Source organism: Physella acuta, unplaced genomic scaffold (genome assembly GCF_028476545.2).
Source record: "Physella acuta isolate Inbredline_101_S28 unplaced genomic scaffold, ASM2847654v3 ptg000466l, whole genome shotgun sequence".
In the NCBI taxonomy this organism is placed as follows: Eukaryota; Metazoa; Mollusca; class Gastropoda; family Physidae; genus Physella; species Physella acuta.
The window spans coordinates 1,517,087-1,540,886 of NW_026731985.1; the positions used below are offsets into that span (position 1 = coordinate 1,517,087).

General features: G+C 39.1%; 1 protein-coding gene across 2 annotated transcripts in view; it reads right to left on the bottom strand.

Moving 5' to 3' along the window:
- The window catches only part of LOC131943816 (transient receptor potential cation channel subfamily M member-like 2), a 32,829-nt gene extending 11,592 nt beyond the window's left edge, over nucleotides 1-21,237 (bottom strand). Inside the window, exons 1-15 of one of the 2 annotated variants that reach the window (XM_059304107.1) lie at nucleotides 21,168-21,237; nucleotides 19,776-19,957; nucleotides 18,054-18,306; nucleotides 17,829-17,913; nucleotides 15,889-15,941; nucleotides 15,184-15,327; nucleotides 13,587-13,730; nucleotides 8,082-8,330; nucleotides 6,619-6,793; nucleotides 5,496-5,552; nucleotides 3,127-3,141; nucleotides 2,033-2,153; nucleotides 1,730-1,813; nucleotides 1,042-1,162; nucleotides 158-261 (exon numbers count right to left, since the gene is read on the bottom strand). In XM_059304107.1, coding sequence (XP_059160090.1) covers nucleotides 158-261; nucleotides 1,042-1,162; nucleotides 1,730-1,813; nucleotides 2,033-2,153; nucleotides 3,127-3,141; nucleotides 5,496-5,552; nucleotides 6,619-6,793; nucleotides 8,082-8,330; nucleotides 13,587-13,730; nucleotides 15,184-15,327; nucleotides 15,889-15,941; nucleotides 17,829-17,913; nucleotides 18,054-18,306; nucleotides 19,776-19,957; nucleotides 21,168-21,224 — 1,844 coding nt within the window. In that variant the 5' untranslated portion in view covers nucleotides 21,225-21,237. The remainder of the gene's footprint in view (nucleotides 1-157; nucleotides 262-1,041; nucleotides 1,163-1,729; nucleotides 1,814-2,032; nucleotides 2,154-3,126; nucleotides 3,142-5,495; nucleotides 5,553-6,618; nucleotides 6,794-8,081; nucleotides 8,331-13,586; nucleotides 13,731-15,183; nucleotides 15,328-15,888; nucleotides 15,942-17,828; nucleotides 17,914-18,053; nucleotides 18,307-19,775; nucleotides 19,958-21,167) is intronic. The other variant, XM_059304108.1, reaches the window with a different exon arrangement.
- Between the last annotated feature and the right edge of the window lie 2,563 nt (nucleotides 21,238-23,800).

The following is a 23,800-nucleotide window of genomic DNA, read 5'->3' on the forward strand; positions in this document are numbered from 1 at the left end:
TGATACAACATGATGGTCTCACACAGTGAACTGATACAACATGATGGTCTCACACAGTGAACTGATACAACATGATGGTCTCACACAGTGAACTGATACAACATAATGGTCCCACACAGTGATCTCACACAGAACTGATACAATATTTTGGTCTCACGTCTCCAATATGTTGGTCTCCTTCTCCTCTTCCCGTTTGGCCATGATAGACATGTAGGACTTCCATCGGTTGTAGGGCACGGAGTAGAACTCGGATTCTTGTCGCTGGTGGTTAGATTAATTGATTAGTAGGCTTAATTAGATGAATTAATTAGAAGGCTTAATTAGATGACTTTATTAGAAAAGTAAATAAGATGACTTAATTTGATTAATTAATTCGTTGATTTAATTAGATGACTTAATTAGAAGACTAAATAAGATGACTTAATTTGATGTATAAATGAAGTGACAATTAGATGACTCGAGGACTTAAATACAGAACTCGAATTCTCCCTGAGGGATTAGATGACTTAATTAGAAGACTTAATAAGATTGCTTACATGACTTAATTTTATAAGTCTGATTAGTTTCCCTTCGGGATTAGATGACTTAATTTTAATTTAATGAATTAATTATAGAAGTATGATTTTTCTTGTTGAAAGATTACATAACTAGAAGACTTCAATAGAGGAATTAATTTTTCTCGCTGAGAAATTAGATGACTCTATTATATGACTTAACAAGATGACTTATTAGACCTATCATGTTGTGATGTTGACCTACCATGTTGTGATGTGGACCTACCATGTTATGATGTTGACCTACCATGTTGTGATATTGACCTACCATGTTATTATGTTGACCTACCATGTTGTTATGTTGACCTACTTTGTTGCGATGTTGTCATACCATGTGATGTTGACCTACCATGTTGTGATGTTGACCTACCATGTTGTGATGTTGACCTACTATGTTGTGATGTTGACCTACCATGTGATGTTGACCTACCATGTGATGTTGACCTACCATGTGATGTTGACCTACCATGTTGTGATGTTGACCTACCTTGAACTGGTCCTGAAAACAAAAGTTACAACGAAACAAATTTGTCAGGGCCAGTTTGCCGAAGTAGATCATGACACGGAACGGGTAGGTGATCGCTATCAGAGGTGCTGGCACCACGGATCTGAGGAGTGGGGGGGGGGGGGATTAGGTTATCCGTTGAAATAAGTTGATGTTGTGATACATTGAATAGTTAAAAGGTCATTTATTCAGCCATCGGAAGATACCAATAAGCCCAACAAAGAAATGTATACCTCCTCTCTACAGAAATGTATACCTGCTCTGTATAGAAATGTATTCCTGCTCTGTACAGAAATGTATACCTGCTCTGTATAGAAATGTATTCCTGCTCTGTACAGAAATGTATACCTGCTCTGTATAGAAATGTATACCTGCTCTGTATAGAAATGTATATCTGCTCTCTACAGAAATGTATACCTGCTCTCTACAGAAATGTATACCTGTTCTGTACAGAAATGTATACCTGCTCTGTACAGAAATGTATACCTGCTCTCTACAGAAATGTATACCTGCTCTCTACAGAAATGTATACCTGTTCTGTACAGAAATGTATACCTGCTCTGAACAGAAATGTATACCTGCTCTCTACAGAAATGTATACCTGTTCTGTACAGAAATGTATACCTGCTCTGAACAGAAATGTATACCTGCTCTCTACAGAAATGTATACCTGCTCTCGAAGTCTGTGACCATGGAATAGAACTGGTACTTCCATATCTCCACCGATCTGACCGTGGTCTTGTTGATGGTCACCCTGAAAAATATCGCGTGTTCAAATTTTGTTTGATGGTCACCCTGAAAAATATCGTGCATTGACAGCTAAGGCTATCTGGCCATCTTATATGTCAAACATTTACCCAAAAATGGCGAACATGAGGGTAAAGTAGATCATCCATATATATGTCAAACATTTACCCGAAAATGGCGAACATGAGGGTAAAGTAGATCATCCATATATATGTCAAACATTTACCCAAAAATGGCGAACATGAGGGTAAAGTAGACCATCCTGGTGATGAGCAAATGAAGAATCACCATCACATACCCCAACCCTGTCTGGTAGGGACAATGCGCGACTCGTTTCTGCAGGAATGCTGGGGATACACAGGAGCAAAAATGTAAGGACACACAGGAGCAAAGATGTAAGGACACACAGGAGCAAAGATGTAAGGACACACAGGAGCAAAGATGTAAGGACACACAGGAGCAAAGATGTAAGGAAACACAGGAGCATAGATGTAAGGACACACAGGAGCAAAGATGTAAGGACACACAGGAACAAATATGTAAGGACACATAGAAACAAAGATGTAAGGACACACAGGAGCAAAGATGTAAGGTCACACAGGAGCAAAGATGTAAGGACACACAGGAGCAAAGATGTAAGGACACACAGGAGCAAAGATGTAACGACACACAGGAGCAAAGATGTAAGGACACACAGGAACAAAGATGTAAGGACACATAGAAACAAAGATGTAAGGACACACAGGCGCAAAGATGTAAGCACACAGGAGCAAAGATGTAAGGACACACAGGAACAAAGATGTAAGAACACACAGGAGCAAAGATGTAAGGACACATAGGAGCAAAGATGTAAGGACACACAGGAGAAAAGATGTAAGAAAACACAGGAGCAAAGATGTAAGGACACACAGGAGCAAAGATGTAAGGACACACAGGAACAAATATTACGCAGGAGCAAAGATGTAAGGACACATTGGAGTAAATATGTAAGGACACACAAGAACAAAGATGTAAGGACACACAGGATACTTTATTATCCAACACCAACAAACAAACAAGATTTAATATAATGACTGTCCTTTAGAAAAAAATTAACACAAAAATGTTAAATATCCAACAATCAACTAAAACTAAAAGGTTAAAACTCCATCTATCGCACTAAAACTATAACATTAACTTACACAAATGAATTATTAAACATTAACTTACACAAATGAATTATTAAACATTAACTTACACAAATGAATTATTAAATTTTTAACCTAACGACAAACCAAACTATAACCGTTAACCCTTAAACAGCCAGGTCCCAGTACTTACGTCCTAGGGTGCTTCCTGTTGAAGAGAAACATAACCTCTGACCCTAAGCGCTATAACAGTTGGTACATCACATTAACCTCTGACCTTAAAGCTTATATCTATTGGTTATACGACGTAAAAACATCGAATTTAAAAAACAAATGGAAAAAGACGTTTATAATAACAATCTTTTTCAGTTACCAATAAAAAAAATTAAGTGATTTTCTTTAAATATATAATAATCTAATATATAAAGCTCAATTCGGTATGTAAAAATACAATGTTTGTCGTTGACATACTTCGATGGATTAAAGTGTTAGATAATTAAAGTCCTTATGGTCTAAATTTATTAGTTAAAAAATTAATATTGAAAGTTTTGGAAATAATTTTCATTTATCAAACTGAAAGTAATAATTTTCGGCATGTTCATTAAACACAAGTTTTAAAAAAATATCATCTTTTACAAAAATTCTAATTATGTCTTTATTTAGTCCTATAGCACTTACTTCCCTTTGATAAATTAGGAAAACACAATTACTTCCCTTTATAAAACCATTGCATTAGTGGAAAAGAATTTACTTTTTATTACTTTGTTTTGGTGTTGGGAAAAAAAATAATTACATAATTAGCGGGGATTGATCAAGTGCAAATGTTGTAGGTATTTTACGGATAAGCTTGGAGTATTAAAATTGTTCATTAAATTGAAACAGGCGCGTTCGTTTAAGTGAGTGCAAAAGACTATGAATAAGTTGGGGTACTATAGTCGTTTATTAAGCTAAAACAGGCGATTCCGTTGGGTTTGCGTTAGTGGTTGCGGTTTGATTTGGTTCGTTTTTGTTCTTTCTTTTTTCGTTTTTGTTTGTGTTTTTTTCTTTGGGTTTGTATTTGTGTTTCTGGTTGGTTTTGCGTTTGGATTTGGTTTGTTTTCGTTTGCTTTTTCGTTTTTATGTAAGTTGTTATTGGGTGGTATTGGTGTTTGTGGTTGTGGTTGGGTTTGTTGTTAGGTTTTTGTTTTCGTTTGCTTTTTTGTTTGTTTTTCTTTGTGTTTGTATTGGTGTTTGTGGTTGTGGTTGGGTTTGTTGTTAGGTTTTTGTTTTCGTTTGTATTTGTAATTGTGTTAGCGTTATGTTTGCGTTTTGTTGTTTTGGGTTTGGTTGTTTGTGGTTTGGGTGGGCAATGCCGGGTTTATGATGATTACTAAACACACAGGTGATGGTCTTTAACAGAAAGGTTTTTCACAGAAGCCAGAGCAGGGCCTGGCCGGGACGGCTAGTCTAATATATAAAGCTCAATTCTGTATGTAAAAATAAATATGTTTGTCGTTGACATACTTCCATGGATTTAAGTGTTAGACTATTTACCGTAGTCACAGTCTAAATTTATAAGTTAAAAAATTACTGTTGAAAGTGTTGGGAAATAATTTTCATTTTTCAAACTGATAGTAATAATTGTCGGCATGTTCATTAAACACAATTTTAAAAAAATAACAAAAATTCTAATTATGTCTGAAAATTATTTATATTTAGTCCTTTAGCACTTACTTCCCTTTGATAAATTAGGAAAACACAATTACTTCCCTTTATAAAACATTGCATTAGTGGAAAAGAATTTACTTTGTATTACTTTGTTTTGGTGTTGGGGAAAAAAATAATTACATAATTAGCGGGGATTGACCACGTGCAAATGTTGTAGGTATTATACGAATAAGCTTGGAGTATTATAATTGTTCATTTGGTTTGGTTTGGCAGCTACGTTCGTTTAAGTCAGTGCAAAAAGACTATGAATAAGTTGGGGTAATATAGTCGATTATCAAGCTGTTTTCGTTTGTGTTTTTTTCTTTGGGTTTGTGTTTGTATTTGTGTTTGTGGTTGGTTTTGCGTTTGGATTTGGTTTGTTTTCGTTTGCTTTTTCGTTTGTGTTTTTTTCTTTGGGTTTGTGTTTTTGGTTGGTTTTGCGTTTGGATTTGTTTGTTTTCGTTTGCTTTTTCGTTTGTTTTTTTCTTTGTGTTCGTATGGTGTTTGTGGTTGTGGTTGGGTTTGTTGTTAGGTTTTTGTTTTCGTTTGTATTTGTAATTGTGTTAGCGTTATGTTTGCGTTTTGTTGTTTTGGTTGGTTGTGGTTTGGGTGGGCAATGCCGGGTTTATGATGATTACTAAACACACAGGTAATGGTCTTTAACAGAAAGGTTTTTCACAGAAGCCAGAGCAGGGCCTGGCCGGGACGGCTAGTAAAATTATATAACTTATATAAAAGAGAGTGCAGCTTAATAATAACATAAAATACCCTTGCGTAGGAGTGGGTGAAGTTTTATGGGCAAATGTTCACAAATGATGAAGGGTTGAGCGCGACAGAGGATTCATGGCAAAGGAATGCTTGTAAAAATGTACTCACCATCACACGTGTAAGCTATTTCTGATATCCTGTGCAGCTTATGACACACCGGATCATCTGCAGAAACAATGATCACATTTTTTTAAAGTGTCATCCCCATGGGTGTCAATCAAAATAAGTTAGTAATTTTGTGAAGTCTAGTTATGGACAAACAATTACAATTGTAAAGATAATTTTGTAAAGTCTAGTTTATGGTCAAACAATTACAATTGTAAAGATAATTTTGTGAAGTCTAGTTTATGGACAAACAATTACAATATAAGTTAGTAATTTTGTGAAGTCTAGTTATGGACAAACAATTACAATTGTAAAGATAATTTTGTGAAGTCTAGTTTATGGACAAACAATTACAATTGTAAAGATAATTTTGTAAAGTCTAGTTATGGACAAACAATTACAATTGTAAAGATAATTTTGTGAAGTCTAGTTTATGGTCAAACAATTACAATTGTAAAGATAATTTTGTGAAGTCTAGTTTATGGACAAACAATTACAATTGTAAAGATAATTTTGTGAAGTCTAGTTTATGGACAAACAATTACAATTGTAAAGATAATTTTGTAAAGTCTAGTTATGGACAAACAATTACAATTGTAAAGATAATTTTGTGAAGTCTAGTTTATGGTCAAACAATTACAATTGTAAAGATAATTTTGTGAAGTCTAGTTATGGACAAACAATTACAATTGTAAAGATAATTTTGTGAAGTCTAGTTTATGGACAAACAATTACAATTGTAAAGATAATTTTGTGAAGTCTAGTTTATGGACAAACAATTACAATTGTAAAGATAATTTTGTGAAGTCAAGTCAGTTTAAAAAATGATAAGTGTATGTACACAGATTAAGGTTGCTGCAAAATCAAGTTCTCAGATTTTAATGCTAGTAGCTGATGTTAAGTCTGGCATAACCTATGACAGTTGATGGTAAAGACAGGCATAGCTAAAGGCAGCTGATGTTAAAGACAGACATAGCTAAAGACAGCTGATGTTAAAGACAGACATAGCTAAAAATAGCTGATGTTAAGACATAGCTGATGGTAAGACAGGCTTGAAATGACATCAGATGTTAAGACAGGCTTGAAATGACAGCTGTTCCAGACTTCTAGTATAACAAGTTCTTACCGTCTAGATCTGAGATCTCAGTGAGAAAAAGGCCCAGTATCCCGCGTAAGAGGGCCTTACCCAGGAGCGGCCAGGTCAAGGGGAGGGCGGGGTAGTTGATGAACTGAATGGCCAGGGACATGGAGAACAGCAGGAAGGCCCAGAGTGTGAACCAGACCGGTACGTCCGTCCTGGTCTGTGGGTGGGGACGGAATGCAAGAGGGTAGGTTGAATGTCATAGTTACTTCACAGTCAGACAAAATATGAGAGATAAGCAGGGTCGGCGCTACCTTTAAGGCGAACTAGGCGGTCGCCTAGGGCGCTATTCATAGAGGGGCGCTAAAATGGGTAATTGCTATTATTAAAAAGTACATAATAATTAATAACTTTGATTAAATTACATAAACTAAAGGGTAATCTCCAAAGGCGTAGCGATCTATTTCGGTACCCAGGACGAACTATCAATTTTGCGCCCCTTTTCAAATAAGCCTATATTTAGTTATTCAAGTTATCTTCCCTCCCCCCACCTCCCTCATTTGGAAAGGTCGGGGCGCTTTTTACCATATGACATATTATGTTATAATTACTTCACAGTGAGATAAAAAAATCTGTGAGAGATAAGGCTGCTATGTGTCATGTCATAGCCACTACACGGTAGCCAGTAGCTGATGAAGATATGCTAACTAGGAGTGGCTAGCTAAAACTTTGACGTAAAGTTGGCAAACATTACCTAGATATAAACTTATCAAATTGGCGATGTTTACCAACATTACCTAGCTTCAGAGGCGTAGCGAGGGCGGGGCGGGAGATGCGGAACGCATCGGGTGACACCATTTAGGAGGGTGACACCATGGCAAAAAATTGCAAAATGTACAGAAGTAGAATGCTTTTTGCCAGTTGCATTAATGATTAATTATGCGACATATATTGAAATTATAAGCCTATGTAGGCCGACACACACATATGTACACACACACACACACCTATATATATATATATATATATATATATATATATATATATATATATATATATATATCTTTGCGGGGGGGGGGGGGGGGGAGGGGGTCTGACACCATGAAGGGCCGCACCGGGTGACACCTGACCTATCGACGCCACTGCCTAGATTTAAAGTTACCAAGTTCGTGATGTTGACCAACATTTTCTAGATTTAAACTTACCAAGTTCGTGATGTTGACCAACATTTCCTAGATTTAAACTTACCAAGTTCGTGATGTTGACCAACATTTCCTAGATTTAAACTTACCAAGTTAGTGATGTTGACCAACATTTCCTAGATTTAAACTTACCAAGTTAGTGATGTTGACCAACATTTCCTAGATTTAAACTTACCAAGTTAGTGATGTTGACCAACATTTCCTAGATTTAAAACTTACCAAGTTCGTGATGTTGACCAACATTTCCTAGATTTAAACTTACCAAGTTCGTGATGTTGACCAACATTTCCTAGATTTAAAACTTACCAAGTTCGTGATGTTGACAAGCATTGGCCCTAGCTCCTGACTGACAGGCAGAAGGTACCTGAGGGCCCTGAAATACATGAACAGCATGCCCAGGGCCATGTGGAACTTGTAGGCGACGAAGTTGGTCTTGTAGACACGGTCAGGCAGCAGATCGTGGACTTGCAGGATTTGGTGGAGCGTGACGCAACAGATCAGCAGCTCCACCGTGATGTCCATCAGAGGCCAAAATAAATCGTACGTCGGAAATTTCTGATCAAAATAAATCGTACGTTGGAAATTTCTGATCAAAATAAATCGTACGTCGGAAATTTCTGATCAAATAAATCGTACGTCGGAAATTTCTAAATAAAATAAATTGTACGTGTGAAATTTCTGCTCAAAATAAGTCGTACATCGGACATTTTTGCTCAAAATTAATCGTACTTCGGAAAATTCAGCTTATAATAAATCGTACTTCGGAAATTTCTGATCAAAGTAAGTCGTACATCGGACATTTTTGCTCAAAATTAATCGTGTGTAACACATATGGTTACCAGCCAAAGGGGTATAAAACTATGAAGTTTTTATTCATTGGGTTGCGGCCCCTGTGGGACTGCAACTGAACTGTTGACGTTTTTTTATGCTTTTGTGAGCGAAATTACTTGTGTTCCATGTCATGTGACATGTGCCTAGTCGTGTCGCACACGCAAGGCTGCTGTCTGTGGACCAAGATGTAGACCTAATGAAGGTAGTGTAGATATATAAATTATGTTTGTTTAAATACTTATGTATTCCTGCTAGTGCTGCATGTGCACACTAGTTAGGGTGATGTATTAAATTAAGTATTTATTTTGTAGTACTACTTATTGGTACTTGTTGGCAGTACTGTGTACTGGCCGAAAACATAATTTATTGTACCCGTGTATATTGTAGCTTACACGTGGTGTTGTCCTGAATGTAACTTTTTTATTTTACATTTGTTTTAGGGCTACAGTTTCTGTTTCTATTTTGATCTTTTGATCTTTTGATCTTTTGGTCTTTTGAATTGTTTGGATCTTATGGTTTATCTTGGCTAGTTCGTTTTGTACTACTGTGTTGCATCGCCGGCATGGCTCGATGCTATAAATAAACGAGTACTTGACAACAACTGTCGGCGTCGGTGTGTACTTAATCTCAGGGTCAGCCCGTCTTAACCACAACACCTCAGTGGGTAAAAGCATCCCCACTGAGTGAGGGTTACACGTACTTCGGAAAATTCAGCTTATAATAAATCGTACTTCGGAAATTTCTGATGAAAGTAAATCGTACATCGAAAATTTTTGCTCCAAATAAATCGTACGTCACAAACTTTAGCACAAGTTGCAAAATCTGTGCATATCTAAAGCAAGAACTGACATAAGACTAAATATATCTAAAACACAAAAATATTTCTACTTTAATAGTTAACACATAAGCTTATAGTAGACCACAGACATATAGTTTGGATTCGAACCGATTGCTTTAAGCAGGACATCTATCTATATACTACTAAAACTCAACTTTGTTTACATGTTTGAATATTTATTTGTTTGCCTGATCGAAAATTGTGATATGTTCGACTCTATCTGGAGAGCTGTAAAATAGTATGTAGGTAGAGAATAATTTTTTAATGCAGACAGACTGTTAATCACAAATTTATTTAAAGACGTTAATTAATTTATTGATTTATTCATAGTTAAATTAACCGTATTTTTTTAAAAATGTTAATACTTTGAATAAACTTTGTGGGGATAGTGACGTCCCTTGATGTGTTTACTTTTTGGTTCAATAAAAATGGCGGACCCCATCATAGACTTTGTGGCCCATTCAAAAGTTTAACGCGTTACAAAGCTAATTTTCTGCCGGCTATAACTTAAACAATACGTCCGTTTGCTGTATTTATTACGTTCCAACACTTATATCAATTTTCAACTGTCTTTTTCATTTAGTTTTACGATAAATTTCTCTAGATCTAAAGATCAGATGTCGAAGGAAAGTTATGAATCTAGCTAGCCTAGATCTAGCCTAGATCTAGGTCACTACTAGACTTAATGTAAATTCTACATCTAGAATCTATTTCAGGCCTTAATACATCTAGAATCCATTTCAGGCCTTAATTATTTTATATAAATCTTTGTTTGGCTAATTTAAGATTAAATTTAACTAGACTTAGATCTAGATCTATGCGCGGAGACTCAAAAGTATAGTATAAAAATTCATTTGTGACGTCACGAGTGAATAGCTAAGTTGGTAGCGTAGCCCGCTCTCATGTGGGTGGCACAGGTTCTAGACCAATATGTCAATGATATTTTTTTTCAATTTTTTTTTTTTAGATGTGAATGATAAAGTTGCCTATCTGAACTTGGCAGGATACAGGGCAGGTGAAGTAGAGTTCATCTGTTTCTTTGTCCTAAGCATATGAAAAGATAGTGTGGTCAAAGACATGCTCGGCTGGAATCGTTTTTTAAACGATAAAAACATGTTGTCTGAGACTTGGCGGGACACTGGGCAGGTGAAGTAGAGTTGAGTAGGTCACATGTGACGTCAGTATATGAAGGGATAGTCCGAAATCGGTGTTTTCGGTGTTTTTAAAAGATAAGAAACATATTTTTGAATGTGGGGTCTGTTTTTTGTGACGATAAGTGACACTGCAGTAGCGTAGCGAGGAGGGGGGGGGGGGGAAGGGGAGGCGGGGGGAGGTGGAGGGGGGAAGGGGGGGCGGGGGGAGGTGGAGGGGGGAAGGGGGGGGCGGGGGGACATATGTTGGGGCGCCAAAATGGTTTGGAAAAATAAATTGAAAGGTTGAGGGGGGTTCAAATCGAAAGTTTGAGTGGGGGGGGGGGTGCACATCAAAAGTTTGAGGGGGGGGGGGGTTGAAAATCGAAATCTTGGGGGGGGGGGGGGGGTTAAAATCGAAAAGTTTGTCCCCGGGCGCCGGGAAGGGTCGCTATGCCTCTGAGTGACAGACGTGATGTTTTTTTATGGATGACCCCCGAAACCCAGTTATCCAACGGATGACGGGTATTCTAGTATACTACTAAAAGTCAACTTTGTTTACATGTTTGAATATTTATTTGTTTGCCTGATCGAAAATTGTGATATGTTCGACTCTATCTGGAAAGCTGTAAAATGGTATGCAGGTAGAGAATAATTTTTTAATGCAGACAGACTGTTGATCACAAATTTATTTAAAGACGTTAATTAATTTATTGATTTATTCCTACGCAGAATAACCCATTTTTTTTTAAAATGTTAGAACCTTGACTAAACTTTGTGGGAATAGTGACGTCACAGGTTTTTGTTTACTCTTTAGTACAATAAAATGGCGGCGTCTATTGAAGAAAATTGTGTTCCCATTCAAAAGTTTAACGCGTTCTAAATCTAATTTTCTGTCGGTCATAACTTTAACAATACGTCCGTTTGCTGTATTTATTACGTTCCAACACTTATATCAATTTTCAACTGTCTTTTTCATTTAGTTTTACGATAAATTTCTCTAGATCTAAAGATCAGCTATCGAAGGAAATTTATGAATCTAGCCTAGATCTAGATCTAGCCTAGATGTAGGTCACTAGATTCAATGTAAATTCTACATCTAGAATCTATTTCAGGCCTTAATTATTTTATATAAATCTTTGTTTGGCTTATTTAAGATAAAATTTAATTTGAAAGTTAGTACTACTAGACTTATTTTTAGATCTAGATCTAGAATCTATACGCGTAAATCAAGTTGCATAAGGAGACACATAGTATAGTATAAAAATACACTTGTGACGTCACGAGTAAATAGCTAAAATGGTAGCGTAGTCAGCTCTCATGCAGGAGGCACGGGTTCTAGACCAATATGTCAATGAAATTTTTTTTTTCAATTTTTTTTTTAGATGTGAATGATAACGTTGCCTATCTGAACTTGGCAAGATACAGGGCAGGTGAAGTAGAGTTCATCTGTTTCTTTGTCCTAAGCATATGAAAGGATAGTGTGGTCAGATACATGCTCGGCTGGAATTGTTTTTTAAACGATAAAAACATGTTGTCTGAGACTTGGCAGGACACTGGGCAGGTGAAGTAGAGTTGAGTAGGTCACCTGTGACGTCAGTTTATGAAGGGATAGTCCGAAATCGGTGTTTTCGGTGTTTTTAAAAGATAAAAAACATATATTTGAATGTGGGGTCTGTTTTTTGTGACGATAAGTGACACTGCAGTAGCGTACCGAGGAGGGGGGGGGGGGGGACGGTAGGGGAGGGGAGGCGGGGGGTGGGGAGGGGAGGCGGGGGGTGGGGAGGGGAGGCGGGGGGGGGGAAGGGGGGGGTGGGGAGGTGGAGGGGGGAAGGGGGGGGGACATATGTTGGGGCGCCAAAATGGTTTGGAAAAATAAATTGATAGGTTGAGGGGGGTTCAAATCGAAAGTTTGAGTGGGGGGGGGGGGGGGTGCACATCAAAAGTTTGAGGGGGGGGGGTTCAAATCGAAAACTTTGTCCCCGGGCGCCGGGAAGGGTCGCTATGCCTCTGAGTGACAGACGTGATGTTTTTTGATGGATGACCCCCGAAACCCACAGTTATCCAACGGATGACGGGTATTCTAGTAGATATCTAAAAGGAGGCTTTTAACATTGACTTAATTTTCTGGAAATTTAAACTGAAGGTAAATAAACCGGGAGTGATCTCCCCTAAACTTTCTCGAATATTTTTATATAAAATAACAGGGGATGGAAACTCGGGCTATAGACATGATTTTTAATCCATTTTAAATACTTAAAGTTTTAAAAATATAATAAAATCTCGTAGACAAAAGAATTGCACACCAAGTGAACGCTAAATAAAAAAAGTGCATAATAGTGCGCAATATTATAAGTACTTTAAAAATTTACATTAGTTTTTTGAGAAATCGGAAGTAGCGTAAATTACTACTTCCAGTCAACGGAAATGACTCAAAATTTAATAGAAGGTAGAGAATTAGATCTTTTACTTACATGTGAAATTTCGTTTATCTATCTGAAATAGTACTCAAGTTATAGGCTTTTGAAAATTTCAAAGTAGGAAAAGTACCACTTCCGGTTATCGGAAATCGCTCAAAAGTTGATACGGATCTACGATTTTGATAAAATACTTATATATGAAATTTCATCAACCTAGCTGTAACGGTACTCAAGTTATCATGTTTACACACACACACACAGACACACAGACATACGGACAAGATTGCAAAATTTATGTTTTTCCGTATCGAGATTTGTAAAAATCTCGATTTTTTTTTTTTGCACGATTACAAGACTTTCTCTATACTTCGTATATACGAGAAAGTAAAAGGTTGAATGAAATCTTCTATAAACACTTGCTGGTCGAATAAAATGTGTAGCTTTTGGAGCTTGACCTAAACTTACAATTTTCGGTCATTCACCTTTCTAATCCCGACTTACCGTACTAACAATGACCCAAAATTCTCGTTAAACTCACCGTCAGCTTGACCTATTAATTAACTAATTGCTCATCATTATTAACTGGACTCACCAGTTTAATCTTAACGATACCGATGATGTGCTCTGTAAGGTTGACTGTGGTCCAGAGCATGAGGGTGATGTTGATTTTCTCATCACCACAGTAGGGAATCATCATAGCATAGGCGAACAGGGCCAGATAGATCAACATAAAGAGCTGGGGAATGGGGAGTAAAGATATATCAACATTACCATCTGGGGAATGGGGAGTTAAGATAGATCAACATAAATAGATGGGGGATAGGGAGTAAAGATAGATCAACATAAATAGCAAGGGAATGGGGAGTAAAGATAGATCAATATGAATGACTGCTTAATGGGGATTAAAGACAGATTATGATATAGAACTGTATTATTTGTATTGAACTAAATGGGCTGTATAAATCAAAGGTGTATTGATCTAAACTAACTTGATTGCAGGTTGATTTAAACTAACTTAATTGCAGGTTGATTTAAACTAACCTGATTGCAGGTTGATCTAAACTAACTTGATTGCAGGTTGATTTAAACTAACCTGATTGTAGGTTGATACAGACTCACCTGTTTGTAGGTGGATCTAATCTAGACTAACCTGATTGTAGGTAGATCTAAACTAACCTGATTGTAGGTAGATCTAAACTAAACTAACCTGATTGTAGGTTGATCTAAACTAACCTGATTGTAGGTTGATCTAGACTAACCTGATTGTAGGTTCATCTAAACTAACCTGATTGTAGGTTGATCTAGACTACCCTGATTGTAGGTTGATCTAAACTAAACTAACCTGATTGTAGGTTGATCTAAACTTACCTGATTGTAGGTTGATCTAGACTAACCTGATTGTAGGTTGATCTAAACTAAACTAACCTGATTATAGGTTGATCTAAACTAACTTGATTGTAGGTTGATCTAAACTAACCTGATTGTAGGTTGATCTAAACTAACCTGATTGTAGGTTGATCTAGACTAACCTGATTGTAGGTTGATCTAAACTAACCTGATTGTAGGTTGATCTAAACTAACCTGATTGTAGGTTGATCTAGACTAACCTGATTGTAGGTTTATCTAATTTAAACTGATTGTAGGTTTATCTAATTTAAAGTGATTATAGGTTGATCTAAACTAAACTAACCTGATTGTAGGTTTATCTAATTTAAACTGATTGTAGGTTGATCTAGACTAACCTGAATGTAGGTTTATCTAATTTAAACTGATTGTAGGATGATCTAGACTAACCCGATTGTAGGTTTATCTAGACTAACCTGATTGTAGGTTGATCTAAACTAACCTGAATGTAGGTTGATCTAAACTAACCTGAATGTAGGTTGAACTAAACTAACCTGAATGTAGGTTGATCTAAACTAACCTGATTGTAGGTTGATCTAAACTAAACTAACCTGATTGTAGGTTGATCTAGACTAACCTGATTGTAGGTTGATCTAGACTAACCTGATTGTAGGTTGATCTAGACTAACCTGATTGTAGGTTGATCTAGACTAACCTGATTGTAGGTTGATCTAGACTAACCTGATTGTAGGTTGATCTAGACTAACCTGATTGTAGGTTGATCTAGACTAACCTGATTGTAGGTTGATCTAGACTAACCTGATTGTAGGCTGAACTAAACTAACCTGATTGAGCCAAAACTTCGAGATGGGTGCTGTCCACAGGAAATAAATCTGCCAGAAAATATTCGGGGTAGCAAAGGGGTCTTCCTCATAGACTGGCGAAGACGGTCGAGACCCATCTTGATTGTAAATCTCGTCTTCAATATCCTACAAGTATTAACCATAATAAGGATATCAATAATTTACAAGTATCAACCATCACCACAATAAGCATCTCAATATCCTACTAGTTTCAACCATAATAAGCAGAGGCGTAGCGACCCTTCCCGGCGCCCGGGGACAAACTTTTCGATTTCCGCCCCCCCCCCCCTCAAACTTTCGATTTGCACCCCCCCCTTGAGATTTCGATTTGCCCCCCCCCCCTCAAACTTTCGATTTGCACCCCCCCACGAGATTTTGATTTGCACCCCCCCCCCCCTCAAACTTTCAATTTGCACCCCCCTCAACCTTTCAATTTATTTTTTCAAAACCCATTTTGGCGCCCCCTAAGCTCGGCGCCCGGGGACATATGTCCCCCCCCCCTCGCTACGCTACTGATAATAAGGATCTAAATGTACTAGAGGTATTCAAGGAATAAACATCACCTTTCTAGCTACACTTTATTATGATGCTGTTTCTGCTGTTTTGTATTGAATATATTTGAACATTGGTAGAGATAAGTTTTATTAAACAAAACAGGAATTTATATAATGGGAAATCTTTGCTTACGGCGGATTGGTTTAAGTTGCTTTCTGCTTTAGTTGAGGCTGGGGTTTCCAGGGCTGTGGAGAGAAAAGTGAGGAACTGACTGCGAGGATGATGTGAAGAGATATTTGGAGGCTTGGAGCATATACGAAACTGATGTGAAGAGATATTTGGAGGCTTAGATCATATACGAAACTGATGTGAAGAGATCTTTGGAGGCTTGGTTCAGATACGAAACTGATGTGAAGAGATATTTGGAGGCTTAGAGCATATACGAAACTGATGTGGAGAGATATTTGGAGGCTTAGATCATATACGAAACTGATGTGAAGAGATATTTGGTGGCTTAGAGCATATACGAAACTGATGTGAAGAGATATTTGGAGGCTTGGATCATACACGAAACTGATGTGAAGAGATATTTGGTGGCTTAGAGCATATACGAAACTGATGTGAAGAGATATTTGGAGGCTTGGATCATACACGAAACTGATGTGAAGAGATATTTGGAGGCTTGGAGCATATACGAAACTGATGTGAAGAGACATTTGGTGGCTTAGAGCATATACGAAACTGATGTGAAGAGATATTTGGAGGCTTGGAGCATATACGAAACTGATGTGAAGAGATATTTGGAGGCTTAGAGCATATACGAAACTGATGTGAAGAGATATTTGGATGCTTAGAGCATATACGAAACTGATGTGAAGAGATATTTGGAGGCTTAGAGCATATACGAAACTGATGTAAAATGATATTTGGAGGCTTGAATCATATACGAAACTGATGTAAAATGATATTTGGAGGCTTGAATCATATACGAAACTGATGTGAAGAGATATTTGGAGGCTTGAATCATATACGAAACTGATGTGAAGAGATATTTGGAGGCTTAGAGCATATACGAAACTGATGTGGAGAGATATTTGGAGGCTTAGATCATATACGAAACTGATGTGAAGAGATATTTGGTGGCTTAGAGCATATACGAAACTGATGTGAAGAGATATTTGGAGGCTTGGATCATACACGAAACTGATGTGAAGAGATATTTGGTGGCTTAGATCATATACGATACTGATGTGAAGAGATATTTGGAGGCTTGGATCATACACGAAACTGATGTGAAGAGATATTTGGAGGCTTGGATCATACACGAAACTGATGTGAAGAGATATTTGGAGGCTTGGAGCATATACAAAACTGATGTGAAGAGATATTTGGTGGCTTAGAGCATATACGAAACTGATGTGAAGAGATATTTGAAGGCTTGGAGCATATACGAAACTGATGTGAAGAGATATTTGGAGGCTTAGAGCATATACGAAACTGATGTGAAGAGATATTTGGAGGCTTAGAGCATATACGAAACTGATGTGAAGAGATATTTGGAGGCTTAGAGCATATACGAAACTGATGTAAAATGATATTTGGAGGCTTGAATCATATACGAAACTGATGTAAAATGATATTTGGAGGCTTGAATCATATACGAAACTGATGTGAAGAGATATTTGGAGGCTTGAATCATATACGAAACTGATGTGAAGAGATATTTGGAGGCTTGAATCATATACGAAACTGATGTGAAGAGATATTTGGAGGCTTGAATCATATACGAAACTGATGTGAAGAGATACTTGGAGGCTTGAATCATATACGAAACTGATGTGAAGAGATATTTGGAGGCTTGAATCATATACGAAACTGATGTGAAGAGATATTTGGAGGCTTAGAGCATATACGATACTGATGTGAAGAGATATTTGGAGGCTTAGAGCATATACGAAACTGATGTGAAGAGATATTTGGAGGCTTAGAGCATATACGAAACTGATGTGAAGAGATATTTGGAGGCTTAGAGCATATACGAAACTGATGTGAAGAGATATTTGGAGGCTTAGAGCATATACGAAACTGATGTGAAGAGATATTTGGAGGCTTGGTTCAGATACGAAACTTACTTTTGAGTTTGTTGACATGGCGCGTCCTGGTGTCAAAGTTCAACCAGAAATACATCGGGAACACAAAAAACAAGCACAGCAGTATCTAAAAATAAATTTAACATTCATTTAAAAGTTGTATTTTCAAATTCTCAGCACATAATTTAAAGTGTTGGTAGTGTTTAGTTTAATAACAAATTGTTGTACAGCTGTGAGTTTTTCAACCCAGGATGAAAGAGCCTTGACCTTCATGAACTCTGGTATACTGATGGGGAACCTCCCAAAAGACTTGACGATGATGTTCCCCAGCCAACGCTCCCTCATAGACCTCTGGCAGCACGGGTGGGCGATGAAGAAGATGTTGTTGCCGATCAGAGCCAGGTCGACCACGTTCATGTGGTTGAAATCGTCCAGGGGGTTGACCAGAGCGTGGAAGCCAAGCAGGGCCGAGTCGCTGTAGGTCAGGTCCATGACGTGGATTGCCAGGGTTCCAAAGTGGCTGGAGCATCAAGAACACACACCTCTTACATTTGGTGGCACTCAAAGGGACGGAGCGTCAAGAACACACATCTCTTACATTTGGCGGAACTCAAAGGGACGGAGCGTCAAGAACACACATCTCTTACATTTGCTGCCACTCAAAGGGACGGAGCGTCAAGAACACACATCTCTTACATTTGGTGCCACTCAAAGGGACGGAGCGTCAAGAACACACATCTCTTACATTTGGTGGAACTCAAAGGGACGGAGCGTCAAGAACACACATCTCTTACATTTGGTGGAACTCAAAGGGACGGAGCGTCAAGAACACACATCTCTTACATTTGCTGCCACTCAAAGGGACGGAGCGTCAAGAACACACATCTCTTACATTTGGTGGAACTCAAAGGGACGGAGCGTCAAGAACACACATCTCTTACATTTGGTGGAACTCAAAGGGACGGAGCGTCAAGAACACACACCTCTTACATTTGGTGCCACTCAAAGGGACGGAGCGTCAAGAACACACATCTCTTACATTTGGTGGAACTCAAAGGGACGGAGCGTCAAGAACACACATCTCTTACATTTGGTGGAACTCAAAGGGACGGAGCGTCAAGAACACACACCTCTTACATTTGGTGCCACTCAAAGGGACGGAGCGTCAAGAACACACATCTCTTACATTTGGTGGAACTCAAAGGGACGGAGCGTCAAGAACACACATCTCTTACATTTGGTGGAACTCAAAGGGACGGAGCGTCAAGAACACACATCTCTTACATTTGCTGCCACTCAAAGGGACGGAGCGTCAAGAACACACATCTCTTACATTTGGTGGAACTCAAACGGACGGAGCGTCAAGAACACACATCTCTTACATTTGGTGCCACTCAAAGGGACGGAGCGTCAAGAACACACATCTCTTACATTTGGTGCCACTCAAAGGGACGGAGCGTCAAGAACACACATCTCTTACATTTGGTGGAACTCAAACGGACGGAGCGTCAAGAACACACATCTCTTACATTTGGTGGAACTCAAACGGACAGAAAGGTAATGTTGGACTGACACAACAACAATTAATGTTGGACACGACAACAATTAATGTTGGACACGACAACAATTAATGTTGGACACGACAACAATTAATGTTGGACTGACACGACAACAATTAATGTTGGACTGACGCGACAACAATTAATGTTGGACTGACACGACAACAATTAATGTTGGACTGACAGGACAACAATTGACAACGGACAAACTAACAAAAAATTAACTATGAACAGACAAAGAATTAACTAAGGACTTTGACAACAGAGAATAAAAATTAGGACTGGAATAAATTAAAAAATGGACAGACAGACAATGAGACATTGACTAATAGAGAATAAAAAAATGGTCTAACAGAATAAAAGATGATCTGTCATAAGATAAAAGATGGTCTGACAGAATAAAAGACAGACTGACAGACAAAGGACTCACACAGCCGAGTCCTTGACAGCCTTTGAGAGCCGGACATCCGTGATCCAGAGCTTGTGGAGACGGTAGAACATGTTGGAGATGACCAGCGCCACAGCGATGGGCTCAGAGCTCTGCTGCCACAGGACCTTGCACAGTGCGTGACGATTGTTTAGGACGGCCCAGTAGATGAGGGCCATTAGGGCCTAGGTAAGATGAGGGCCATTAGGGCCTAGGTAAGATAAGGGCCATTAGGGCCTAGGTAGGATGAGGGCCATTAGAGCCTAGGTAAGATGAGGGCCATTAGAGCCTAGGTAAGATGAGGGCCATTAGAGCCTAGATAAGAAGGGCCATTAGAGCCTAGGTAAGATGAGGGCCATTAGGGCCTAGGTAAGATGAGGGCCATTAGAGCCTAGGTAAGATGAGGGCCAGGTAAGATGAAGGCCATTAGGGCCTAGGTAAGATGAGGGCCATTAGGGCCTAGGTAAGATGAGGGCCATTAGAGCCTAGGTAAGATGAGGGCCATTAGAGCCTAGGTAAGATGAGGGCCATTAGAGCCTAGGTAAGATGAGGGCCATTAGAGCCTAGATAAGAAGGGCCATTAGAGCCTAGGTAAGATGAGGGCCATTAGGGCCTAGGTAAGATGAGGGCCATTAGAGCCTAGGTAAGATGAGGGCCATTAGAGCCTAGATAAGAAGGGCCATTAGAGCTTAGGTAAGATGAGGGCCATTAGGGCCTAGGTAAGATGAGGGCCGTTAGGGCCAAGGTGAGGGCCATTAGAGCTTAGGTAAGATGAGGGCCATTAGGGCCTAGGTAAGATGAGGGCCATTAGAGCCTAGGTAAGATGAGGGCCATTAGGGCCTAGGTAAGATAAGGGCCATTAGGGCCTAGGTAAGATGAGGGCCATTAGAGCCTAGGTAAGATGAGGGCCATTAGAGCTTAGGTAAGATGAGGGCCATTAGGGCCTAGGTAAGATGAGAGCCTTAGAGCCTAGGTAAGATGAGGGCCATTAGGGCCTAGGTAAGATAAGGGCCATTAGGGCCTAGGTAAGATGAGAGCCTTAGAGCCTAGGTAAGATGAGGGCTATTAGGGCCTAGGTAAGATGAGGGCCATTAGAGCCTAGGTAAGATGAGGGCCATTAGAGCCTAGGTAAGATGAGGGCCATTAGGGCCTAGGTAAGATGAGGGCCATTAGAGCCTAGGTAAGATGAGAGCCTTAGAGCCTAGGTAAGATGAGGGCTATTAGGGCCTAGGTAAGATGAGAGCCTTAGAGCCTAGGTAAGATGAGGGCTATTAGAACCTAAGTCATAGACGGCTATGTGAGCCTAGGGTGAGGGTTCTAGACGCCTGGGCAATGAGGGTACACACCATGCCCTATTACTAGGATATACAAAGCATCACACAATGTGATGCTAACCTTTCTTTCAGCGGCCTGTATGTCCACTTGTTTGGTCAGCAGCGGCCAGCTCTCCATGTTGCAGGAGCTCATTAGGTTCTTCAAGCCAGTCAGCGTCAACAGCAAGCCGTCAAGTGGGCCGTTGGGCTCGTCAATAAACTCTGTCGACTCCATGTCAAACTGTACATAACACACAAGAATTCTGTCGACTACATGTCAAACTGTACACAACACACACGAATTCTGTCGACTCCATGTCAAACTGTACACAACACACAAGAATTCTGTCGACTCCATGTCAAACTGTACACAAAACACAAGAATTCTGTCGACTCCATGTCAAACTGTACACAACACACAAGCCGTCAAGTGGGCCGTTAGGCTCGTCAATAAATTCTGTCGACTCCATGTCAAACTGTACACAATACACAAGAATTCTGTCGACTCCATGTCAAACTGTACACAATACACAAGAATTCTGTCGACTCCATGTCAAACTGTACACAATACACAAGAATTCTGTCGACTCCATGTCAAACTGTACACAATACACAAGAATTCTGTCGACTCCATGTCAAACTGTACACAATACACAAGAATTCTGTCGACTCCATGTCAAACTGCACACAAGAGCGCCTTTTAACTTTTACACTAACATACCACTACCAAGAAACAACATTAACGCTGCATGACAAAAATTATTAAAATGTCTCTAAATAAAATATCCCAAGATAAAATATCTTAAACTATTAGAAACAATTAGATAAGTAAAATTTTGTAATTTTACTAATTTAGAAAATGTATTTTAGACATACAAGTTTTTAAAATAAATTATGTGTAAATTCGATTTGAATAATTGTTTTTATTACCTTGTAAAGTCTATAACAACTCACTGAATGTAAACATTTTGCCGCATTTGTAAAATAACATTAAAAAGTTTTATATTCTACTCACATAAATGTTTAGTTATATATAATAGTTCATTCTAGGCTGCTTTACTGAATTTAAACAGTCGAAGTTGAGAAAATAGATGGCTAGTAGGCGTTTCGGGCTAATTTAACTGTCTTGTACACCAACCGGGTGACACCAAAATAAAACTGTTCAGGGACAGTGACAAGTAAAAAGAGTCCCTGGTCTTTTCCTATTGGGGAAGGGGTGTTCTTTACCAAAGCCTATAACTATAAATACATGGTGTGTGTGTGTGGGGGGGGGGTATAAATAATTCGTCCGGCCTATGAAATATGAAGCTACGCCTTAGATTGTATCTAATATATTTTGTCGGGTATATGTTGACATAGATAATTTTTCTGATATATCACAGATATTCGGTACCGCAGCTGGCCTACCTAACCCCCCCCCCCCCCGGAGCAGCCTCTCCAGACAAATCTTGGCCTACCTTATCCCCCCGGAGCAACCTCCTAGACAAATCTTGGCCTACCTTACCCCCCCGGAGCAACCTTTCTAGACAAATCTTGGCCTACCTTATCCCCCCGGAGCAACCTTTCTAAACAAATCTTGGCCTACCTTATCCCCCCGGAGCAGCCTCTCTAGACAAATCTTGGCCTACCTTATCCCCCCGGAGCAACCTTTCTAGACAAATCTTGGCCTACCTTATCCCCCCGGAGCAACCTTTCTAAACAAATCTTGGCCTACCTTATCCTCCCGGAGCAACCTTTCTAGACAAATCTTGGCCTACCTTATCCCCCCGGAGCAACTTTTCTAGACAAATCTTGGCCTACCTTATCCCCGGGGCAGCCTCTCTAGACAAATCTTGGCCTACCTTATCCCCCCGGAGCAACCTTTCTAGACAAATCTTGGCCTACCTTATCCCCCCGGAGCAGCCCCTCTAGACAAATCTTGGCCTACCTTATCCCCCCGGAGCAGCCTCTCCAGACAAATCTTGGCCTACCTTATCCCCCCGGAGCAGCCCCTCTAGACAAATCTTGGCCTACCTTATCCCCCCGGAGCAGCCTCTCCAGACAAATCTTGGCCTACCTTATCCCCCCGGAGCAGCCCCTCTAGACAAATCTTGGCCTACCTTACCCCCCCGGAGCAACCTTTCTAAACAAATCTTGGCCTACCTTATCCCCGGAGCAACCTTTCTAAACAAATCTTGGCCTACCTTATCCCCCCGGAGCAACCTTTCTAAACAAATCTTGGCCTACCTTATCCCCCCGGAGCAGCCTTTCTAAACAAATCTTGGAGAAGAAATCATTTTTCTTGGACTTGACGTATAACATAAGCAGACGATGAGGAGATAGGAACCGTTGGAGCGAGAAACCCATGTTTAAAAATAGCTCAACGAATTTTTCTCTGTCTGGAAGGAGTAAGGCCTCTAAGAATAAATCATCCTTGACCTACATAAATGATAAAACATTCCATGTCAAATTCTCATGTGTCGTTCATAGCTTTCGTTAGTGCTTACATTAAAATACACATGACAAATTAAAAGAGTTAAATTTTGTTATTCTAAACAAAAAGGTGACACGAAGGTTTATCCTGAACAAAAAAACATGACAAAGGTGACATGACATTTAACCCTTAACACCAAAAAGAACACAAACGTTTACCCTTAACACCAAAATTTATACAAAAGTTTACTCTTTACATAATAAAAGTTTACCATGACCATCAAAAGTAAGACAAATGTTTAC